Below are 23841 nucleotides of genomic sequence, written 5' to 3'. Positions count from 1 at the left end.
TTGACCAAAGAGACTAATGACCTCGCAATGGTCACTACTTCCCTTCCCCCAAAACATTCAGAAACACATACGGAAAAAAAGGAGTAGAAGATAATTTTTTGTGAGATTTGGACATAATATAAAGAAAAAGAAAAACAGCCGACCAAACTGGAGATGTGAATCTCGAGATGGTAAAAAAAAAAAATAAATAAAAATAAAAAAATAAGGAACAGTGCGCTAGTGATGGATTTTGGGGGATGCTCTATTCGTTGCACTTTTCCATTCGACAATAATTCAATTGAATTTACTTCATGTTTTCAATAGCCACGGATAGCCAAATGTATCAAAGAATAAACTGCAACTAAACAAATGCAATAAATATTGATTTAAAATTTTAAAATGAAGACCAAAAAATTACATTTTAAGCATAAATTTTTAAAATGAAGACCAAAAAATTACATTTTAACTCTTTAAAGGGCCATTCTTTCTAGTCATATTATGTTAAATATTTTAGGCTTGAAATTAGAATAAGAAAAATGATTCATTTAGTTTATTAGTTAAATTTAATTTGATTAATTAATAATTAAGTAACAAATCAAGACACATCATTTTGTCTGAGATAAAGAACTGAAGCATCTAAGTTTCTGACTTACTAAAAAAATTTGTTAGAACTTATGCCAACCTACATAATTTCATACAAAGATTGATAAATTTGGTGGGAAGCATACTTCCCACGGCCCTAGAAAGGGTTAAACAAAAAAAGTTAAATAAAACGTGTGCATTCCTTAATTATTTTTAACTACAACTGCATTAATTATAATGAGCATTTATGAAAATTAAAAAAAAAAATCAGACTAATAGCCCGGGTAATATAATTTTCACATTATCCAATAATGGAAGCGTTTTAATTGACGGATTAATATAATTTATAATGCTTTTTTTAAATATGAATCAACATTTATATCTGTAATCCTGAAACAGTTTTATTTAATCTTTTTGGTTTCTATCGCATTTTAAATGAAATCCATTCTGAAGAATACTATAAATTCGGCTGCTAGAGGGCTAGTGATTTCGACAATTAAAAAAGGTGAAGAGCCAGATAGGTAAAATTTAGTACACAGGATTTGCAATGAATATGTAGATACAAATAACACACTAGTTTTATGTGTCAAAGGGTTGGCAATCTGTCGGTCTATACTTTTGCATGCTTATAGACGCACTGACTAATAAATGAAATGACTTAAATCAATAAAATTTGTAATGTGATCTGATACAACTGTAATTCTTTGTCAAATTTTTATTTTAATCAATCTGAAAAAAAGCGTCCAATTTTCATATTCGTTGATAGATTCAGTAAAAGTGCTGCATTCATGCCATGGCTACATTTATCTGTAATTCTTAAATATTGCTCTCCAATATTGCACAAGATATTCGTGGCCTTAAACAAGGTCCAGAATTTTATACAAGAAATGGGTAATAAGATCTTTATTGAAGAATATATGGGAGTACTAGTAAGTTTAGATGAGATCAATCCATCTAGTTAAAAATTTGAACTGTCACATAAAATTTCATTTCTGCCATAAAGAAATATCACTTCAGACTAATCAAAGATGCAATAATTACTTCAAAATACATATGCACTTTCTTCAAATATCACATTGTTTTAGTCTCTTAACAAGGAATAATATATGAGGAATTATATGCAATTATTCTAAATGACTCCTTTCTTCTGATATTAACATTTTCCTTCTGAAAGAAAAAGCATTTTTATCATAATTTACTTTAAAAGTTATGTCACATTTTATTTATCAAGTCTTTTGTACTTGAATCGACCTTCTCTTTGTCACACTTGGGGATAGAGTTTTTTCAGTATCACAATTCCGGATCACAGAATAAGAATTACAATATTTTCATAATTACTTCTCTTGATGATTTACAAAGAAATGTGTGATGGTATATAGCGAACAGGATATCATTTCAATGGATGCATACTTCTATTGTATTTCTTCGCAAGCTATATATCAAAGATCTTATCATTATTCAAGAGCCAAAGATTGTTTCCTCTGGATAATAAATCGAATCAATTTCCTGTGATTAAGGTATATATTTTTGTTTTGTGTATAATAATCTATTCTTGTGGGCAATTAAGATACTTCTTGATAAGGCCACAGATTCATAGCATATTTATATAGTAAGAAATGCTGTATTGATAATAAATGTATCAAGAGCATATTTTTTTGAGTTTTTTAATGTCAGTGTTCGTTTGTCAAGAAACTAAGATTAACTGGAAGATTATAATTTTATGTATAATAAATCGACTTTTTCTCGTTTTGGGAAACCAAGTGCAGAAATGAAAAAAAAGTTAAAAACAGAAAAAAAAACCTTTCTGCTTTTAATTTAACATCAATATCTGCCACAGAATCCCACTTGATGTATTTAAATCACATTGTTATACGATTGAATTTCAGTGTTAAAATCTACACGAAGTTCATTAATATGTTAAATTGTTTTCCTAATCAGAGGCATCATTTTGTAAGTGGTCTTTTAAAGACTCAAAATTCGCTGCAGATATCCAACTAAATGCAACAATAAAATCCTTTCAGTGACTCTTAAACACTCCACCAACCAACATATGATGCAGAAATTTTTTGAAATAAGGGTCATTGTTAAATGAGTTATTTTTTTGGAATATGGAAATTTGATTCATTTTAAATCTGAAATTTTGCATTTATACTTTCATTTAAAAACACACTTAATATTGGAGATGACTTTTCATAAGCATACTTTCTGGAATAAAATTTTAAATCTTCAAAAAGATAGATTTTGGCTGTATTTTCAAACTTCATCTAATAAAAACGGTGCATTCTTTTATCATTAAATCACAAAAATGTACGAGTTGTCACACAAAAAAAAGTTGAAGAATTACGAACATTTCTTTCCTATAAACTTAAAAAAAAATGTTCATTGTAAAAATTCCATTAATATTTTTACTATTATTGAATTAATTTTATCCAAGTGTTTGAATTAAAGATCCATCGCTTCGCTTCGATTTTGTTATTTATTGCATCTTCATTCAATAGTTTATAACTAAATTATATTTATTATGATGATGAATGCAATTTAGTTATAAATCACTAAATCTATTATAAAACTAAAAATCATAATATTGATGGAAAATATATTATCTCTGCGAAATTAACTTTCAACTCACTCGTCAAGAACAGGATGGTTCGTTAGACTGTGAGCTTTTATAGTGCCATAAGTACTGAAATATTATTCATCAGATTCATAATATATACCTGGTAGAATGTTCCGAAACACTCCACAAAAGGAAACATTTACATGAAATTTACACACGCACGCACGCACGCACACACACACACACACGCACACGCACACGCACACGCACACGCACGCAAAAAAAATCTCGCGATATGAATTTGGACTCCACAAGGCCAACTGTATAATTACTCGACTATCGAGTAATCATATGTCTTATCAATAGCTATCATTCATTCCATTTTTATTCCATTAAGTTTTGAACTATTATTCAGCAATTTTTCAGACCATGTGGTTGTAGTATGATGTCTACATGCACATGAAATTATTGAAAATATAGTAAATTGTCTAAGAGTTTGATAATAAACGCACACATTGACTGAACTAGCAATATTCTCAACATTTTGGTATCTTGGTCCTAACTCCATATATCAGCTTTAATCGTACCCCCTTCCAAATATGTTTTGTTGCATCTGTTTACTGATTCAATCTGTCTGCGTGTAATTTTAATTATTTGGGGCTCCTTAAATCTCTTTTCCACATTAATTTTGATATTGCTCCTTTCGAAAAATTTTTGATTTTAATTTCTTTTATAGAGAATGAGTAATTAAACATCATTTGCACTTCATTCACTGTTTGAGTACCGAGAGCTTTATTTGAGTATTTGACATTAAGATTTCATTGAACATTGCTTACCTTAAAGGCATTTCATGATTGAAATAAAGCCGAAGGTGAAAGGTATTTGTGCTTTCCAGAGATCACCAATATAACATTGAGCCCCGAAATTCATCTTTAACTTTTAGATTACCGTCTCGATACATATTACCTCATTTCAAGAAAAAAAGATTTGACCAATGGGAGTGAAATGTGCTTTCAACTTTTTTTCCTAGAAATTGTTTATGATCAATTTTGATGACTTAGCTATTATCTTTTTTTGTTAATCCTTATTAACCTTAGCTCTTGATACAGTAGGACAAAAAATAATAATGCTTATAAGATTATTAAAGAGATAAAAGAATAAGACTTTTAGGAAGGAAAATTCTAACAGCATATTTGCGCAACAAATAATGTTGTGTTGCGACTTATGCACTTTACAAGCCCACTAACAATTTAAGCCGAATGAGCGTCTCTTGTTTTTTCAGTAGCGCTAACTAGGGCCAAGGGTACGACTTAGCTACTTCATTTGTCACATTCGCTTGCACAACCCCTTTTTCACAGATAGAGTACAGAAGAACAACCATGCCCTAACTGGGATTCGAACCCGGTATGCCCAGATCACGGGGAAGACGCGCTACTCTCTATGCCAGGACGCCGGCGTGCAACAAATAATAGTCCATAAATAAAGATAAAAAAAATCTGCTGTACTTGATCTGTACCGTCCATAAGATATTACCATGATTAAATAGTAGAATATTTTATTTTTTGAATGACAATTTATTATTTCTATTGCAATTATTCAGTTACGATTTTACAATAAATGTGAACTATTTGTTTTTTACAAGCCTAACTTTAAAAATTGTAGCTAATTATATAATTGATAGTAATCATTAAAAAATTCATTGTAGAAAAAGCAGCCTTTTTATTTTTTAAAGATTAGAATAAAATTACTAAACGCAAAATTAATCTAGACTTTAAATAATAATATTGTTCTTAAAGTAAAATTTTATTTTTATTTTCTCGCATGTAAACTAATAAAAACTGTAATAAATTTTAAATTGCTTGATAAAGACAGATTTTGATAATAAAGATTAAACCTTATGTTGTCAGACGTTTTAGTTAACAAGTGTTTGATTACAGTTTTTTTCAAAAGTAATAAATGAAACCAAGCTCCAGAATCCTAAAGAGAAAAAAATTGTTAAAAATCTTTATGGAGCTACTTTGCATAGTTTTTTTATACAACTTGATTATTTACAATAACTCGAGCTATATTTAGTTACTATACAGAAGTTGAGTCGATTATAAGGCCAATGCTTTAATTCTTAATTTATTTCATTTGTTTCAGCAAATAACAAAGTATTTCCAGGCACTTAATGCATATCATGAAATTGTCTGCTTGTTTTTCAACTAAAAAAGAAAGTAATTTAGCCTTTAAATATTTATTAACGCAATAACTTTTATTTAATAACTGAATTTAGGTTTAGTTAACAGGAAAATATTTTGCATTTCTTTGAATTGGAGTGATTAATCATACACATTATTCAAAAATATATTTTTTAGTTTAAGGCCACTGTATTTCATTTTCTTTTATTTAACCATACCTTTAAGGATTTAATTTAGTATATTTTGAATAAGTGAACTGAGTGAAATTTTCTTTTTCTCCATAGTGGCAGCTGTCAGCCATAAGCAATAGGCGGGTTGATGGAGATTGACCATTTATCTATCCTTGTGTCTCTGGTGGCACGTAAGGGAAGAAAGGCTAAAATAAAGATTGTCTTAGATTGCGCTCATGTTATTCAACTTTCATCGCCTTAGGGACATTATTAGCTCTCCACACTGATGGGCACTAAAAATTTGAACAGTGGAACTACTGCCAAAGAACTATTTCCTTGCTTGATAGATCTTTGTGTGTTTAGTCTAACGTGTTGCAACTTTCAAGATTCTAAATGTAAGATCTCGTTGAATAGCAGGGAAGATATTCGGTCGCTCTTTGCTATAAATGACTACTTTAGGCTATATTATTTCACAGGCCAATCAAAGAAATCAAATTTTTAACGTTTCCAATCGGGAAAAATGACCGGGGTATGTTGACAACTTCTTCATCTTGCCCTAATTACTTTTTACTCTTTTCTTTTTGGCTTTCATTTGCACTTTTTTACTTAATTTTTATGATTTTCATGAGCAGCATGACACACAAGCTGTTTCATACCATATTAAAACGTTTTTGATCCTACGGATAGCATTTTAACCATCTAATCTTTGTAAGATATGTTACATGAAAAGGAAAACAATGACACAACATGAACGTTTAAAGCAAGAAAGGCAAGAAGTTCAAGATTAAGAAAAGTTTTATTAAGAAATTGAAGTTTGTTTCCTAAAAAAAAAAAAAGTCCAACGCTCATGACATCTCCTGAAATTTTCAAAGAAAGTACATTGCAGTTCCTACATGTTGTGAGATTTATTTTGATCCTCCATCAGAAAACTATAACAGAATGTTGCAAAAGCCGCACAAGGTGGTACAAGTGATACTCAAAATTCGAACGAAAGAAATTTGTGTTTAATTTTTAATTATAAATTTATGATGTTGAGTTACAATAATAAATTCAGAAGCAGTTTCTTTACATACTATTGAAAAAAAGAACTTAATTAATGCTTAATTAATTAATGTACTATCGCGTATCTTCTAAGAATGCAAATTTATTCAACTTTCACAAAGTTTGTCATTTTGTTAAAGTAATGGGGAAGGAAGGTACTTGCGCTTTATCTTTGGAAAACAGCTAAATAATATTGTTTATATTAAAATGAAATTTACTCAATTACATTCAATACAAGAAACAAACGTTATAATAATAAATGAACCAAGAAATAGTTAAAAATCATGAAATAAGTCGATAAAAATGAATTTACCTGGAAAAACTAAATTTATTGAAGATGTTCGATTGTTAACATCGACATACAAAGAAATTCCAGAGACATTCACAAATTGACTGCAGTAAAATGATAGTATTCGTCGTTCTAAAATAACGGAATTTGAACTTATAAAAATATATCTTATGTATAACACTTGTGCTGAATTGTGAGCTGCCGTTTTTATACATTTCTGCCTCAAGAACTCATTTCTCTAACTTTCAATATTCATAACACGAAAGGTCATCAGACCACATAAAGTTGTGTAGTGTCATTAAGACTACATTACTTTTTAAACTAATCACTACGCTCATATCGTATAAAACATGAATAATTAATTTTATCTCAAAAATGTATGGTTTTCAAAATATCAGGCATCATTATAAGAGCAAGAAATTAAGTTTCAATTGAAGAACAGCGTCATTATTTGCAAATAACATTATGTTTGAATTGGCCGCAACGTTGAATAGCCAAAATTATTGGTTTCTCACATCACCCGGCGATGATTTGAAATCAAGATGATGGTTAGCAACGACCGTAATTCCTCGCAATTCTTAAGGATATAACATTTTATGAAAATGAATATCAAATAATCGCCTGCAGGGTATTATGTCACTCGATGTTGATTATTGTAGACTTCCAGGTAATGCTTTTATACAAATGAAATGACCACTATGCGTTTGCTTGAAAATGTTAGATTTTAAATGTTTGATCATTATGAAGGATGGCTTTTTTATTTCTTCATAATGAGCTTATTGTTATCAGTTGCTGAGTAGTTTATCATGTTAAAAAAATATTTGTTTGGTGTATCGCATGCTTAATCTCACTTTTATGTCAGGTTTATCTTGAAAACTCTACAGCTCACATGAATGAAATAGTACATCTATGCTTTAGATGTATTACTTCATTTCGGATGAAATAGTCAGATTTTTTTTAAATTTAGGCTTAAGAACTCCTATACTATATCTAGATTCTTCAACATGAGGCTTTCTCTACTAAATCTATCTCAAGTCATAATATCTCATCTATCATATAATTGCCAGATTAATTTTTTCTGTCAGATAACAATGTCAGTAAGCTCCAATAACATGCAAAGGTTCAGATAATGGAAAAATTATTCTTATAGTAAATATATTTTTTTCTTTATGAGCTAGTAGCGACGGTAAAATCTGTTTGTTTTAATATCAACTGTGTATATTTCCATCGGAATTCCTGTACTTGATTTATTATGTTTGTTAACTACATAAGATAAATGCTAGCACAAATAAAGTTTTTGCCTCTTCCAATGACCGTAATTATTTGTATGCTTTGTTATTTGAACGACGATACGCAAATTTATTAAGGTGGTACCATTACATGTTCATTTTAAAGTGAATATTTCATACTCATTAGGCAAACCTTAAAATGCTTTATGAGCCTTGTAGGAATCTTCAAATCGTTTTTATTGTTAAAATTTAATGAATGAATCACATAAATTTAGGTATACAGTGACAGCACTTATTTGATGCTAGGGATATTTTAATGAATTTTTTCATGCGTGTTTCCTGAGCTGAAAATAATAGGACAATGGTTTTCGTCCATAAAATCTTGTTCTAAAATTTAATGTAGCATCATTTACATTGATGCCGTAAATAAGGTTTAGAGTAAAATCGTGAAACCATAAAAAATACTTTCCTTCAAAATTCTTTTAAAGATTTTATCTAATTAAAACGAAACAACATTTTCCTAAATTCGTATAAAAGTTTAATTAAAAAATTAGAAATGAAAAGAATCAAATAAAAGTCAAAGAAAAAGTTCCATTTTGGAAATTTCTTTCGTTTGGCACTCTTGAGTAAACTTGGTTAGCTCTAACTCTGCAGATTCCTACGAATTCATCTGCTATAAAAGAATTCATATGTCCTCTTTTCTAGATAAGTAGAAATGCGATTCCACACAAATTTTCCTTTGAGGTTCATAACATTTAATTTTTTTCCCTGATCAAAACTATAATATCAAATTTTTCTTACAATTATCACACATCGCTTGTGCAGGAACATATACTAATATTCTTTGGGTTTTTTTTCTCTTTAATATGATTTACTTGTCAGAATAACGTGTTCTTTTAAAGAAATATTTTAAGCTTTAAGCTATTTTTTAAGCTTATATATTCGAATATAGAAATATTTTAAGCTTTAAGCTATTTTTTAAGCTTATATATTCGAATATAGAAATATTTTAAGCTTTAAGCTATTTTTTAAGCTTATATATTCGAATATAGAAATATTTTAAGCTTTAATCTAAATCGCTGAAATATTTTAAGCTTTAATTTTAATTCTTCAGGAATTAGAGTTGATTGAGGGAAAACTCATTTTCATATCTGAAATCATCATCCCAAATGAAGTAAATATTAGTTAAAATATTTCAGACACCAAAAAATTTCCTTTGATGGTCTGCATAAAAATATTAATTTGCATGACCATATTCAAAATATGCACAGTAATTTTCAGAAATTCTTCATTTTAAAATAGCATGGAGAATCTGAGATATAATTAATTTTCTATCTTAAGAGTACAGGTAATGCTTTAGTATTAACCCTTATAACAAAAAATGAAGTATTTTCATTTTGCTCAGTTTTTATTCATATTTTAACCTTTTCTTTATGACAAATGCTGTTTTGGAATTTTTGTTCCTCTCATCCTGGTCTGGAGCAGCTATTGCAATAAGAATTCCCTACCCTTGAAAATAATTTCTAGGAAGATGTACTCATTATCTTATATATAGCTTTATTCTGACAAAATCTGTTTTGTAGGAATATATTTAGGCATCATGTAATTGTAATCTAAATTATAACAATAATGCCTTTTCTATATGAAAAACCAATATCTAAGAATGCTCAAAAATGTTCAGAGGCAAATTCGTTCTTCAGACAATGAGATTTATTCTCTGCATCTGAGAGGTGTTATCGATCGTGTAATAAGTGAAATTACCATGCCTTTACTCCAATTATTCCTTAACACGTGCAAACATATACCGTACAAACCAGATTTAAGTTGCTTCTTGTATCTAAAGCGTACCGCACAGCTAGATTAAACCATAAAGTGTATCGTGGAATTGATGCCGCCAAAATGATAGGTTTAATAAAGGCGCGTGTAAACTCTTAACTAACAAATCCATTATAATGGAATAGAAGATTTTCGAATCTTTCTCTCGTAAAAGAAATATTTCGATTGTTTCTAATCTTACATAAGATAAATTAAAGCTATTTTCGCGAACAATTAATTTTATATTACTTGATTAACTATTACTCCGGGCGTTTACTTTATATGTTTGAAAAATATCTTTAAAACTGTTTTCATCTCCATTTTAAATTCCATAATATAATAAAATCCTACTAAAATATTAAATCCACAAGTTGTTTAAAATCGATGTTTTCCACTAAGCAGCTACATTCAGTTTTCGAAAACGGCTTAAAGGCTTTGAATTATTAAATCGTTTATATTTGATATTAATTTTCCAGCTTCTAATAACATACTAGAGAATAGGAAACAATGAATCTATCTAAGAAAAAAATACAATAAAGTTTCTCAATCCTTTAAAATAATTTGAATACTTCTAGACTGTTCAATTTTGCTAATTTGTATTGTAATAAATCCTTTAGTGAATAGCGAAACCTTAAATAGATGCGAGTTTAATTTTCGGTAGAATTTCATTTTTTAAAAAGATATGCATATTTTTCAAAAGCATGTGAAGCCATTAACTCGAACAGACAGTGACTTAAATACATGATATTGTAATTCTGTAACAAATTTTGATTTTAATCGCTCGAAAAAAAAGCATCCGAAATACTCATTAGGTTTTCTGATACTTTTGAATTAACCACTCCCAGTGATTAATTACCAAAAATCGCACTCTGATAGATTGTTTCGAAATTATTGTTCGCTAGTGGCGTATGATTAATAATACACAAGTACATTTATTAGAAAACATGCGAGAATGTTTCCGGGAAGACCACACTCGCTGGTTTTATGAGAGAATACTTCAAAGGTTTCGTTTGTGGAAGCTAAAACATACTCTCAGAAAGTAAAAATAATTACACGACATATATACAGATTCCTACAAGTTCAATTTATGACTTATGAAATAAGATCTAAACTGATTTCATCTTTACATACAAATAGCTACTTTTTAGAGAAGTATCATTTCCATATATACGACTGTAAGTCAATTATACTATATTGACTTAAACTGCCCTTGTCAAAAATATCCATTAGTCTTAAAAATTTTAGAAATATGGTAATTGAAGAAATTTGGAATTTCTCAATTTTTTTTCTTTATTTTTCTTTATTATTATTATTTTGTTTATTTTAAGATTTTTTTTCAAAGCTACTTCAATTTTTTCTGTATAAAAATTTTGGATTTACTTTTTTCTTTTCTACACTTAATCACTTGAATATCACAATTTTAGAATTTAACATTATTAAAATGAATGGGTTTATTAACTTACGAATGATAAACTAAGGAATAAAAGTCTAGAGTATTTCAACACTTCGTGAATATATGTTCATCAAAGCAGGCAAAACCCATAATGTATCAACGCTTGTAAATAAAAGTGAGTAAATCCTCTATAAAATTTGCTGTTGAAAATAGGATCATTACAAGAAATCCACAGTTGATAGTTTTAAATAGAATGCAAAAGTAAGTATAATACGTTTAAATAAGGAACGTTGCGATTTATAAACAACCATGCATCTTAATGATTTTGTGCATATCATTGGAGGCATTTCGAGGGTTGAGGATATGAAGTATCTGTTAGATTATAAAGAAATAAGTGTTTTCCTTACTGTGGCATTTTATGGTAAAATTCTCAACTTAAAATAAAAACACTATCCTTCCTTTTTCATTATATACCTAAGGAATTTTAAATACCTAAAGTTTAAGAAATATTGGTCATATCCAGAAATTTTGCAAATACTTGGGATTGTCAAAGAGCGAAACAAATTTTCAGTCTTTCTTCAGTTAAGAGATTGTTTTTTTTCTGGTCAATAGATTGAACTTAGGTCATCATTCAATTTTCGCACATTATATTTATATAGCGGCATGCTAACTATTAGTTTCATAAGCAAATTAAATGTTGGTATGGTAGGTAGGTATTTTGAGATTTAGTGGCACAAGAGCCAAATATGGCTATACTGCGCCAAACAAATGGTAAAAATGTGTCTAATACAATTCAGTCATACAATTTAAAATTAAAAATATGATTATATGGAAGACAAATAATGAATAGTAACAGTGGTCTTAAAAATGCAAATTACATCCCAGAAAGGAAATTTTTCCAAAAATGTCAAAAGATTAAAATATCAATGAAATTTAAAAAGGTAAAAGTGCAAAGTGCATAATAAAAAGACAGGTACAATAAATTACGGAAACAAGTGAAAAAAATCATTGTAACCTTTTTATTCGATGTTTCTTCAAGTATTTCTTGTGAATAGGTGTATTTGAAGGTTGACTGTAAAATTTTTTTGGGTCAACCCATTGAACCATACTTTTTTGAAGACTTTGTCTAAAAACAGTTTTGTCCACTGTGCTGGAATCGGTAGAAAGTTCCGGAGCAGGTGGTGTTTAATCAATTGTTTCATGAGGATTATATATTATTGCATCATTGCATTACCCCTTTGCAATTCACACACTTCTCTTGAGCAATGCAATCAGTACTGTCGTGACCGACTTCTGCACAACGGGCACAAGTCAAAGTCCCGCGGCAAGAAGATTTGGAATGCCCGAAGCGTTGGCACTTGAAACAACGTAATGGATTGGGAATATAAGGTCTGACAGCAAGGCGCATATAACCGGCTTTTATGTGATCTGGTAATTTAGAGGAAGTAAACGTCAAAATTAAATGTTTAGTGTTCAGAAGCTGGCCATCTCTCCGTATAGAAATACGCCGTACATGGCTCAACCCCTGTGTTTGCAATTTTTTTGTGATTTCTTCAATCGGAACATTGAACAGCTCCCCACAGGAAATGACTCCTTTAGAGGAATTCAGAGATGCATGGGGAGAAACAGTGACCGGGATATTTGAAAGTGCTTTCATTTTAACAATTTGTTGAGATTGCTTGCGAGAACATACTTCGACCAGTAAATCACCGCATCTGAGCTTTTTAGTGCTTTTGACTTCACCAACAGTACTAGTAATAGCCTTTTCCACTAAAAACGGAGAAACAGAATGAAATGTTTCATTAGTGTCCGATGATCTTTTAATTACAAAAAAAGTAGGAAAATTTGTTGCTGTTGAGGTGTTGGAAGTAATTTGTTGCCCACCGAAGGGAGCCCGTTTGGTTTTACCCATACGACATTGATTTAAATTCAGGTCCGACAGCACCGCCCACCACGGAGCCCAACAAGGGAAGGCAGCCACCGGCTCTGGCCATTTCCAGCCTCGGCGCTTACCTTGGTGCTAGCCGAAACCTATACGCTGGGAGTTACCCCCGGGGACAGTGACCACCCTTAACGCCAAGCCCAAGGAGTAACCCCTTCGCTTGATCCCTAGCAAACTAACCACTTAGGTGGCTAGCGACCAGCCGATTGATGCACAGGGGACCACAGTACACCACCCGTCTGTCAAATGGGTTGCCACGCACGGCCAACACGTGGGGTTTTGGCTGTCCATGAGAAGCAAGAAGCAAACAGAGCGGCGACAGCTTCTCATGGAGAGCTCCCTCGCTTGCCGTCGAGGGAAGGAAAAACACAACAGATAGCAGATGGCGTAGGGGAGGGGAAACGTAAAGGGAGTAAAGATCAATGGGTACCTCGGGATTGGGACACCCGTACTCACCTATAGTAGGTGAGCCCTTGAGGGGAAATTAAATGTTGGTTTAAAAAGAAAGACAGTTGAAAAATCAATTTTTTTTCCTGTTTTCATGATTTTTGGTTTTTAAAACATAATTTAAAAGTAATCCGAATTATAAAACTCTAATATATTGCTTATTTACTCGTAAATTTAAATATTGAAATTATTTCTTGTTTACTGTAAACAATATTCTATTCTCAAATTTATACATTATCCTTAACCTGATAAAATCCTCATCGATTTATAAGGATTTCGTTAAATTGATAAATGGGGTTTTTTTTGTTCAATTCTATTAATTTTTCAGACATCAGTTGGGAATGGTACAATTGAAAATTAGTTACTTGGTTGAGGTTCATTTTTTTCCCTCCAGATGCTTATAATCCCTTAGACATCTAAGATAATTTGTTACATAATCATGAACTCCTTAAATTTCATACTATAAGCACTCCTTAAAGTATATTTCAAATAAAAGCAATAATATTCTTCCAAAAATTTAATAGTTTATTCCTGTATATTGGTGATAAATACGTTTGAGGGAAGTAAACGCATCCTAAATTGTAATAAAAATATAATAATTAGCATTAAAATAAAATTGTATTATTGTTTAATTCGGTTTAAGAATAAATTATCTTAAATGTTAAACCTTTGCCCTCGGATGATGACTCTCACTCACCATTCAAGACAGTGCAGGGTTTTGACGTTTTATTTATTTATTTATTTAATTTTGATTGAAAAAATACCTGCAAAATAGTAAGAAGATGCAAATTAATTAAATGAGAGAATTCAACTTAAAATAATTATATATATATATATTTTCGGAACAATAAATAAGTCTTTGTACTAGGTGACTGCTTATGCATCCAATTACTTTTGCGAGTGCAAAGGGTTGTTTGTTTAAAATGTGTTAATTCAAATCGAAATTGATACTTTTTCTGCAAAAGGAAGGAAAGGAGAAACTTTTAAATCATAATGAAATCATTTTCAATGCAAAAACAGTATTCAACTTAATCATCACATTTTTAACAAATTCAAAAATGTTTCTTAAGTTCTCATTTTTTTTTCTCATTTCCATCCTGAACACTTATAAAACACAATTAAAGAAACACGGAATTTCTACATTTCTCAGAATTTAGATTTACTAGTTCCACTCAATTAAGAAAAGTACAATTCCGAAAACGCAATAAAAAGTAGTTTTGATTTAGTGTCAGGTGAATTGTTTTTCTGCGGAAGATCCGAGGGATCAAAAAGAAACACATTTATCACATCCCAATATATCACTTTTTTTCAGTCGCTGATCCAAACAATTCATTAAGATACCTCTTATAGATAGATCTAACCTAAACCGGCGGTCGTTACAGCTGCTCTCTATTCATTCAGGATAACCTCTTGTATCGTCGGAAATGATGTGGTTCTAAAGGTTCCTTTCAACTTTTCACAATGGTTTGGTATTTTCTTTTGAAGGCTCATCTTTGGCTCGTCTGTAATCAGAAGAGCAGAGATGGCTGAGTGATAATGCTTTTTGAAGTAGGCTCTGTTTGTTTCTAATGATCCCGTTCCACACTACTGATCAAACCGGCTCATCTTCAGTGACGTGAGAGACTAGAGAATGAATTGTGCTTCCGTTTTTTTTTTTAGATTGACTCATGCACTTAGTGCATACTTTTTTTAATCGTATTTTTATTTCATTATTGGGTGAAACTGTGGGTAAAAGAAAGAAATTGCTCTTTTCCAAATGGTTTAAAGGATTCAATTTTTAGGTCATAAGTTGGAGCAAATTCATGCTTTTTGATTCGAATTTATCAAATTTTCCCCGCAATTGCATTGATTCGTTTCATTCGTTGATTGAATTTTCTTCGCAAGATGCCTTTGATTTTTATATATCTAGCTAAATTATTGGTATTTAAAATCAAATGTTTTTATAATTAAAAAAACATAATTAAAACCTATATCTTTAGGTATATTTCTCTTGCCTATTTCGCGTTTATCAAAATTCGTCGAGTTATCTTTGTATTAAATTTTTAATATTTTCTAAATAATGTAATGATATTAATAATTATTATTAAAATTGCACTACATTTGCTAAAGTTAAATATAAAAGTCGATTAAATCAAAGCGTAGTACTTTAAGTATTTTAAAATATATACTTCAGGATCATCTCGGTAATTTAATATACAAATCCATATTATATTTCATTAATATATAACTCTCTATATTATCAATATTATTAATTTATAACTCTCTATTTCGACTCTCTTATCATGAAATAGCTATCAAACAATTATCTACACAATCCATTTCAGGTCTATCTACAGAATTAAGACGAAATCAATTTTAAATTTAGTTTAGAATTGATTTTTTTGGTAGTTATGATCAAGGATCCTAATCTTTTTTGTTACTCAATACAAGCATAAAATAAATGAGTTGAAATAATTTGCTGATATATTTTGCTTCGAATTTTTGGCTATTTTATATTTTAGACTCAAACTTTAAATTTAAACAAACATGAAATAATAAACACCTAATTAAATGAGTTCTTTATAAAATCAATTATTTTAGATAAAATTTCTCTTATCATATGCAATAAGATTAATTTCAACTAAAAGTGCTTGACAGAAAATGCAGTGCTATGCAGCAAGATAAAGTATAAAATCATTTAATTTCCATATAATAATAAGTTCAGAGCAATTTATAAAATTAAAGCAAGTACATTTCACTGAAGATTCTGATGATTACTCTTATAAAAGCGGGAGGTGTAAAAAGGTATTTTGAAACAATAACTTGAAAATACTGCAAATAAAAGTGGATATATTTTCTATGAATTAATTAAAATGTATTCAATTGAGTATCTTGCAATAAAGTATCTTAATGGATTTTAAGTATTTAGTTAAAACACTTCTGTTTAAAAATGGAAAAATTCTAATTATTAATTTCTCTGATAGCAATTTAATCTTTGATAATTAATAGCAATTAAATTAAAAATTCTTTCAATAAAAATGAAGCATTTAGTTTCTTTAAAATGATTCGCTTACTTGTTTTAAATGAGTCTGAGATTTTTGAGAAACACTCTAATACTTAATATACTTAATTACTTATAACGATCAAAGGAAAATTGTTTAGGAATAGTCAGTGAAAATGATCTTTTAAAGATGTTTTCTCTCTATAAATGCATTTTTCTTTAATACATTTGTTGTGCTAAAATAATATTTTAGCATTCACTGATTTTAAAACTGCATATCAAGTAAATAAAACTTTTATTACAAATGTGTATGTTTCACGAATTAAGTAGTATTCATATATATTCTGTAAACTAATGTAAGAAATAAGATCAAAATGGGAATAATATTTTATTTTAGTGGGAATTCAGATAGTGTTCCCCCTTTTATTAGGTTCAGTGCTGTATGTTCTGATCTCTACCAGCCAATAGATTAAGAAAAGTATTGAAATTCGACATCTGTTTTTCTTGAGAAATAAATAACAATTTGAATTAAATAATTAAAATTCATTGATTTCGATAGGCACCTGAATAGCATGATGTGGTATCAAGTTAGCATCATAGACTGTCAAAATGATGCTGTCTGGCATCAGATTGGAGTATCATTTATAAGTTGACCATGTGGCTAAGGGATGACATACAGAAGAATTGTAATTATTGCGCATTCAAAAAACTCTAAGTTTCTTTCTGTATTGTTTTCACAATTTTTCTTCTTACTTGAAAAAAAAGAAGCTATAGTCATCTGTATCTGGTGTAATGGTTTTAAATAAGAGTGTTTGTTAAAGGATCGTAAAATTCATAATCACAAATAAATACGATTTTTTCTCAATTGATGTAATCTAATTTTTAAAATGTTAACTTTAATGAGTATAATGTTCTAACTAATTGTGTCATGTTGCGCTGCTGGGATAAAGTATTTTTTAAAAAAATAATATATAAAATAAATACATATAGAATTAAAAAATAGGTATTCATTATCTGCCCCAACAAGCGATGTGCTTAAAATAAATATAAAAAATATATGTTCAATATTCCTTCTAATTTTTACAACAGTACATGGTTCAAATTCAAAACTTAAATACGAACAGTATTGGATTGCAAATGTATATATATTTGTATTTGCACAATATATAATCGAATTGCTTTCAGAAATGTCTGATTGAGGAATATTTCTATCGCTAATATTTAACTTATATATCATTTAAAAACCTGAATCTCATTTTAGCTGATATTTCTTATATATTGAGAACATATTTTATCTAATTAACAGTACTCAGACATGCCAAACTTCATGCGTTAATTTTTACTTGTACTTTTCTGATTATTAATTATAGTCCGTATCTTATTAATTATATTTTATTTTTATAGGATACGATTCATCTACATTCCGTCTGTACTTTTATTGTTGTTGAAGGTCACCCTAACAATGGATCCTGACTCACTTGAGTCACGTACATGAAATTCCGTTTAGCAAAAATAATGCTGACAACTCTCATGTTTTCTAATTATACTAAAAAAACAATTGAATAAAAAAAAATGAAATACATCAATTATAAATTAATTAATTTAATTATGTTCATTTACCGTTTATTAATGCCCCATTCTCTTATTTATCTTTCTACTTCAATGCATACATATGGATTAAAATTGGTTTTTATTCATAAATGAGGTCATTACAAGGTTATAAATAGGAAATGGAGTCGAATTTCGAAGAATGATGAAAAAGTTTGAAATATTTGATCATTTATTTCTTTTACTTTATACACCATTGTTAATAAAATTGTAAGTTTAAAGAATATTATATCGGAGCTATAATATAATATAATTTAAAGACATTTTTAACCACTTTGTCGAAAATTATCCCCGATGGAATTTAATCAATCTGACCTAGAAAAAACTGAATTTTATTTGTGTTTAGCTCCCATACTTTTTAAGAAGACATTTTTTTTCCTCCCCTCCAACAATCTATATCGTTTTTTATTGTGAGTTTAGTCTCCCTCTACCCCCACAACTTTTGTCGTGCCGTGTCATCTGTAAAGAATTAAATAAACTTGGTTTAGGAAGGCGTAACATTGTTGAAGAGCAATGTTGTGATCGATGATACCAGGCCTGTAAAGGAGTTGCTTTTAGTCTTCCCTACGCAGGAAATGTCCCATGTATTCAATAGTTGTTTCTTTCACTTCTACCATAATCATTTATTTTATGCGAACCATACAAGATTATTAATATTCGGAGAGGGAAAAAGTAAAATAAAGAACACAAATGCAGCTGCCGCCCGAAATATGTGAAGAATTGCAGAAGTTCCCTAAGCAATTTTTAACCGATTTTTAGTTGTATTTTTTTTCTCTCTTTTCTGTAACATGGTAATAAACGGCAATTCCATATCTATTGAAATGATATGCGATTCTCGAATGAAATTTTGAATCATATGCTCAATTTTTAGTAGTTTTTTTGGAGTTGAAAAGCGGAAAGAAATGCTTCGTGATTATTCAGGCATTATTTGATCGTGACTTCATGTTTAGGGGACGTTTTATTTCGACACGCTTCGATGGCTGGAAAAAAAAGGGATCACTTGTTTTATGAGAAGAGCCACAGTTTTGTAATTTTAATTACTTTCCGTTGATATTGCTTACTCGGCTGAATTATAGAATTTTCTTTTTATTTTCTTATTAATCTTCCGTTATAAACATCGAACTGAGAGTCTTTCGATATAAATATAGAATTGGATTCAAAAGGCTTTCGTTAACTGACTTTATTTCAAATGAATAGAAAGCCCTTTCTGTTCTTCAGAGAACACATTCGTGTTCTTCATATTTGTTCTTGATTAATCAAAGTTTATACGAAAATACCACAGTTGCTTTTTCAAACACATGTTAAATGATGTTTATTTTTCTGGTGCAGCTACTGCTTACATCCACTCAATAATTACTACAAGAAATGTTCTTCAATACTAAAAAGAGTCTGTATAAGCACTTAATAATTTATCAAGTAATGTAAGATAATATAAGATACTGTTATAAAATAGTACGAAATTTTGAGCATTGAATACTGTTATACAATATTTTACAATATTTGTGTTTCTAGCATTATAAATAAGAGCAAAGATTTGGGCCAAATTACTCGGAACACCAATGATTGGATTTACACTATTCTGATTTTTTTAAATTCTAGGGAGAATGCTTCCTAAGGTCGAAGCATACTTACAAATTCTCCTTCCTTTTCTTTTTATTTATTTTTGATCAAAGTCATTGGTTTATGAAAAAAGACTGCTGCGTGCATAACTTCCATCTTCACATTTATTCAAATAGCAGGCAATTTTCCAATGAAATTTGGAATTTGACTCTCAACTTTTGTTATTTTTCTAGAATTTAATGACAGAAAATATGGTTCTTGATTATGGATATATTATTACTCTTTTTATAAGAATAACCAATGTTTTTTTGTTACTTACTCTACAATTATGTTTCTTATACAACTAAGTTTTGTTAATGATTTTTTTCATTTTTTATAATAATTGTTCATAAAATTCCTAAATTCACACTCAAAATGGTTCAATTGAATATATCCTTCCATTCAGTGTATTTTCAATACATGCCTTCAAGATTTTTGGCCTACACTCTCCCAGCCTACATTAATATTACTCACATTGATCGATAGTTTTGGGAGAATTTTTTGAATTATATTATAATTAATATTGGTATCTTTTTGTAACATTTTACATGCATAATATGAGGAATAACTTAATAGTAATTGTTTTGCTATTAATGATATTTAATCTTTAGACACACTGAATAAACTTATCTTGTAATAGTTATAATAAATAACTGCTGTCATTAACTTATTGCATGCACATTCCATTTCGAAGAATTATTATATCACGTGATTCAAATGACGAAGATAACCGGCGTAGAAACACACCATTCTTTAAATTTTCTTGTAACATTAATTAATTTGAGGAAGTTTTAGCAACTACAGAAACAATGTTCAGAAGACGATGTGATGGATATAAATCTTAAGTAAAATTGCCCTTTCGCCCCAAACTCAATGCCGAAAACCTGCCATCATGCTTCCAATTATTTTAAGAAAGATAATGAAAACTAGATTCTGCTTATATTTTTCTTTCTTTCTTAACCGGGGCACAAAAATTGAAATATCTGTGTTGAATACATATGAATGGATCAGTTAGCACAGTTGACGAATTGTTAACACAATGTCGATTATTTTTAACATTAAAATTGTCTAAGAGGTAATTGTCTAGGGGTAATGTCTAGGAGGTAAGCTTTTTTATGGCTGTGTTATTTTTTTATATCTGCATTAAAAATGTTGTTTTAGTAAAATAAGAATATAAATATTAAATTTCGATCAAACGCTCCATAGCAATAATGCTTTAACAAAATCTAAATCAATTGAATAGTTTAATCCTTTTAATATATGTTGACTCCCTTGCACAACTAATACAAAAACCGTAAATAATGATTAACTCTTTGAGCGTGCGAACCCAGTTTCTTCGTTTTTTATATTTATCTATAACACATTTTATTCTTTTTTATTTGTATAAGCAAAGGGGTAAGATATTCTTAGTATATCAAAGTTTAAATTAAATTTTGAAAATTCTTATTTATTTACATTCAAAGATCATTTCTAAGAGTTCAAGTTTAGTTGGCCAAAATAATTGGTCATTAAAAGGGATTATTTAATAAAAGGGAAAGAATCGAAAAAAAAAGGTTTTCTAAGACTAATGCAAAATAATAATAATAATAATAATATTAATAAAGTGGTGAAGCCACTCAATTTTTAGAGAAAGTAATTTGACAAAGCAAAATATACAGAAATCAGCTTTCTTTGTATATATTAACCCGTTGCACTCGGACGGCTCTCACTCACCATTGAAGTTTTCTGCATCCTTTTCACGTTTTATTTATTTTTCAATTTTGATTGTTAAAAACGCCTACATAATGGTAAAAAGATGAAGATCAATTTTTCAAAGAAATTAGACTTAAAACAATTATGTGTATTTATTTTCCAGAGCAATAAGCAAATATTTGTATTAGGTGAATAATTATGCTTCGAATTACTTTTCCGAGTGTAAAGGGTTAAAGTTTTTACAATATTCCTGCAATATGCCGTTAAGTATCAAACATACAGTTCACCTGATACAATAAGTTCCAGATTAGTTCGCAAAACTTACTGCAGACTTTGTTCTGTGCTCCTATACATTAAGAACTGAGGTCATCACTCTTCGACCCCAAATCATTGGTCTTTGCCGATTCACAGATCTTTTAAAAGAGAGCTCGAGTTATTTGTTCAGACAACCAACTATCGCAATGAATATAAAAGGCCACAAGGGAGAAACTACCGCATGCCTTCGATTAATTTCTTTCCCCAATCTGTTCTTTCCACTGCGATTCCCTTTTCCCTAGCCATTCCAGAATATAAGCTTACTTTTGAAAAATCAAGCTGATCTAGTAAATGGAATCGCTTGACAAAGGAAAAAAAGTATGTATTCTTTTCATAATATAATAATACATTTCTTACGATAAATATTTGCTGTTTAATTGCAATTTAATAAGCATTTTATAATATATTACTTATAAAAATATTTATTTTATTGTATGTAAGTTTTGAAAACAAATAACAAAATTATACATTTTATTAATCATGTCAGAAGTATATACTTCTTGCCGTTATAATTATGTGATTTTAGAATAGCAATTTCATTGCTACACGTTTAACCGTTAAGATCACTTAAATGAATCTTGAAACATATTTTGTTTCAGAAAAATAATTTCATTTAGGTTTACAGCACTGTATTTGACGTTTATCACGAGTAAGTGCTTAAAAAATAATTAGAAAAAGGCTTTGTGGTTTGAGCTTTCAAAATCGAATCGCAACTTCTACAAAAGCAAATGAAGATTCAAATTTAAATAGCAGTTTCTCGTCCTCAAACTGTAATTTCGTGGTACATAAATAACTTTAATTTCTCATATTTTGACGCTTTACCTGTGACCTGAGAGAGTTTTACATTTTATATTCATATTTACTCAGTGAGCGGCAGTAATTAAATTTCATTTGAATTTAAATATCTAGAGAAATGTGAAAAGACAGAATGATGCCAATGTTAAGATTTTGTAATGTAAATTATATGCAGAAATGAACCCCTGAAAAGATTAGCACGTAAATAAGATATGAACAAAAAAATTTTAAAAAATGGCAAGAGCAAATTTTTTTAAAAATTTTTTTCTACAAGTAAAGTAATTTTTATAATTTAGGCCGATTTAAATGCACTACAAAAAGAACTAGAAGGACATGAAAAACTTAGTTTTTCCATAAAGCGTTGGCATTGAAAATCTAAATTTTAGAATAGACGCTAGTACCTATAAAGTGCTTTGAAGTAATTTTGTATTGTAACTTTGTTTTTAATGTGAGGCAATTCTTAAATTGCGACGGTTCCTTAAAACTCCTACGTTTCAATGATTTTCGTCTCTATCAGTTTTCGTCGTTAATTTATTTATGATCAATAGTAATAAAAGCTTTCCATTGGAAGTTCTATCCCATCAACTCTATTGAATATAAATACTCAGCAACAAAATATTACATTGATCTAACAGAATAATTGTAAATGATTAAAATAAAATAATTTCATGAGAAAAGTTGTTCATAGTTTGCATAAAGAATTTATTGCGAACGATTTTACGTATTTCAGCAACAGAATTGCTTATCACAGCTAGCGAGCGACGATGTCATATTGCTAGTATTAAGCTGTAAACTGAATTTTGCCATAAAACGAAATGTAAACGTACGAATATGAGGACAGCAACATATTCCTTAATATATACTCAGGCACAAATGTGGTATGTTTTTTATTCTTTGAGCGCACACGAAATCATAAGATCCCGTGGATTGTGTCTTTTATGAAGCAAAGAATCCATCTTAGTGCATTATATCATGATGCAATTTCGAAGAGAAACAAATGTATGCTTCAATAAATATGAAAATATACATTCCGACTTATATGATTTTCTGAGAACTAATTATTGAGAGAAATCAATAAACGTTAGACATAAATGCAATTTCGAGTTGAGAAACATGGGAGCTCAATAACGTCTTCTGCAACAGAGATTTCATTGAAATCATTACGACAAAAACAATATCCTGCTGACTATATAAAGCTCAACTCAATAAAAACAAAGACGTACAACAG

The 23841-nt window shown here is 29.5% G+C and overlaps 1 protein-coding gene across 1 annotated transcript; it reads right to left on the bottom strand.

The window, feature by feature from the left end:
* Positions 1-12457: 12457 nt before the first annotated feature.
* On the bottom strand, positions 12458-13147 carry LOC129959192 (uncharacterized). The gene has a single exon (XM_056072015.1). The coding sequence runs from the start codon at positions 13145-13147 to the stop codon at positions 12458-12460; it is 690 nt and encodes a 229-aa protein (XP_055927990.1).
* Positions 13148-23841: the final 10694 nt, after the last annotated feature.

This window comes from Argiope bruennichi, chromosome X1 (assembly GCF_947563725.1).
Source record: "Argiope bruennichi chromosome X1, qqArgBrue1.1, whole genome shotgun sequence".
NCBI lineage: Eukaryota > Metazoa > Arthropoda > Arachnida > Araneae > Araneidae > Argiope > Argiope bruennichi.
Note: the sequence above shows the minus strand (reverse complement) of the source record. Positions and strands in the feature narration are given on the sequence as shown.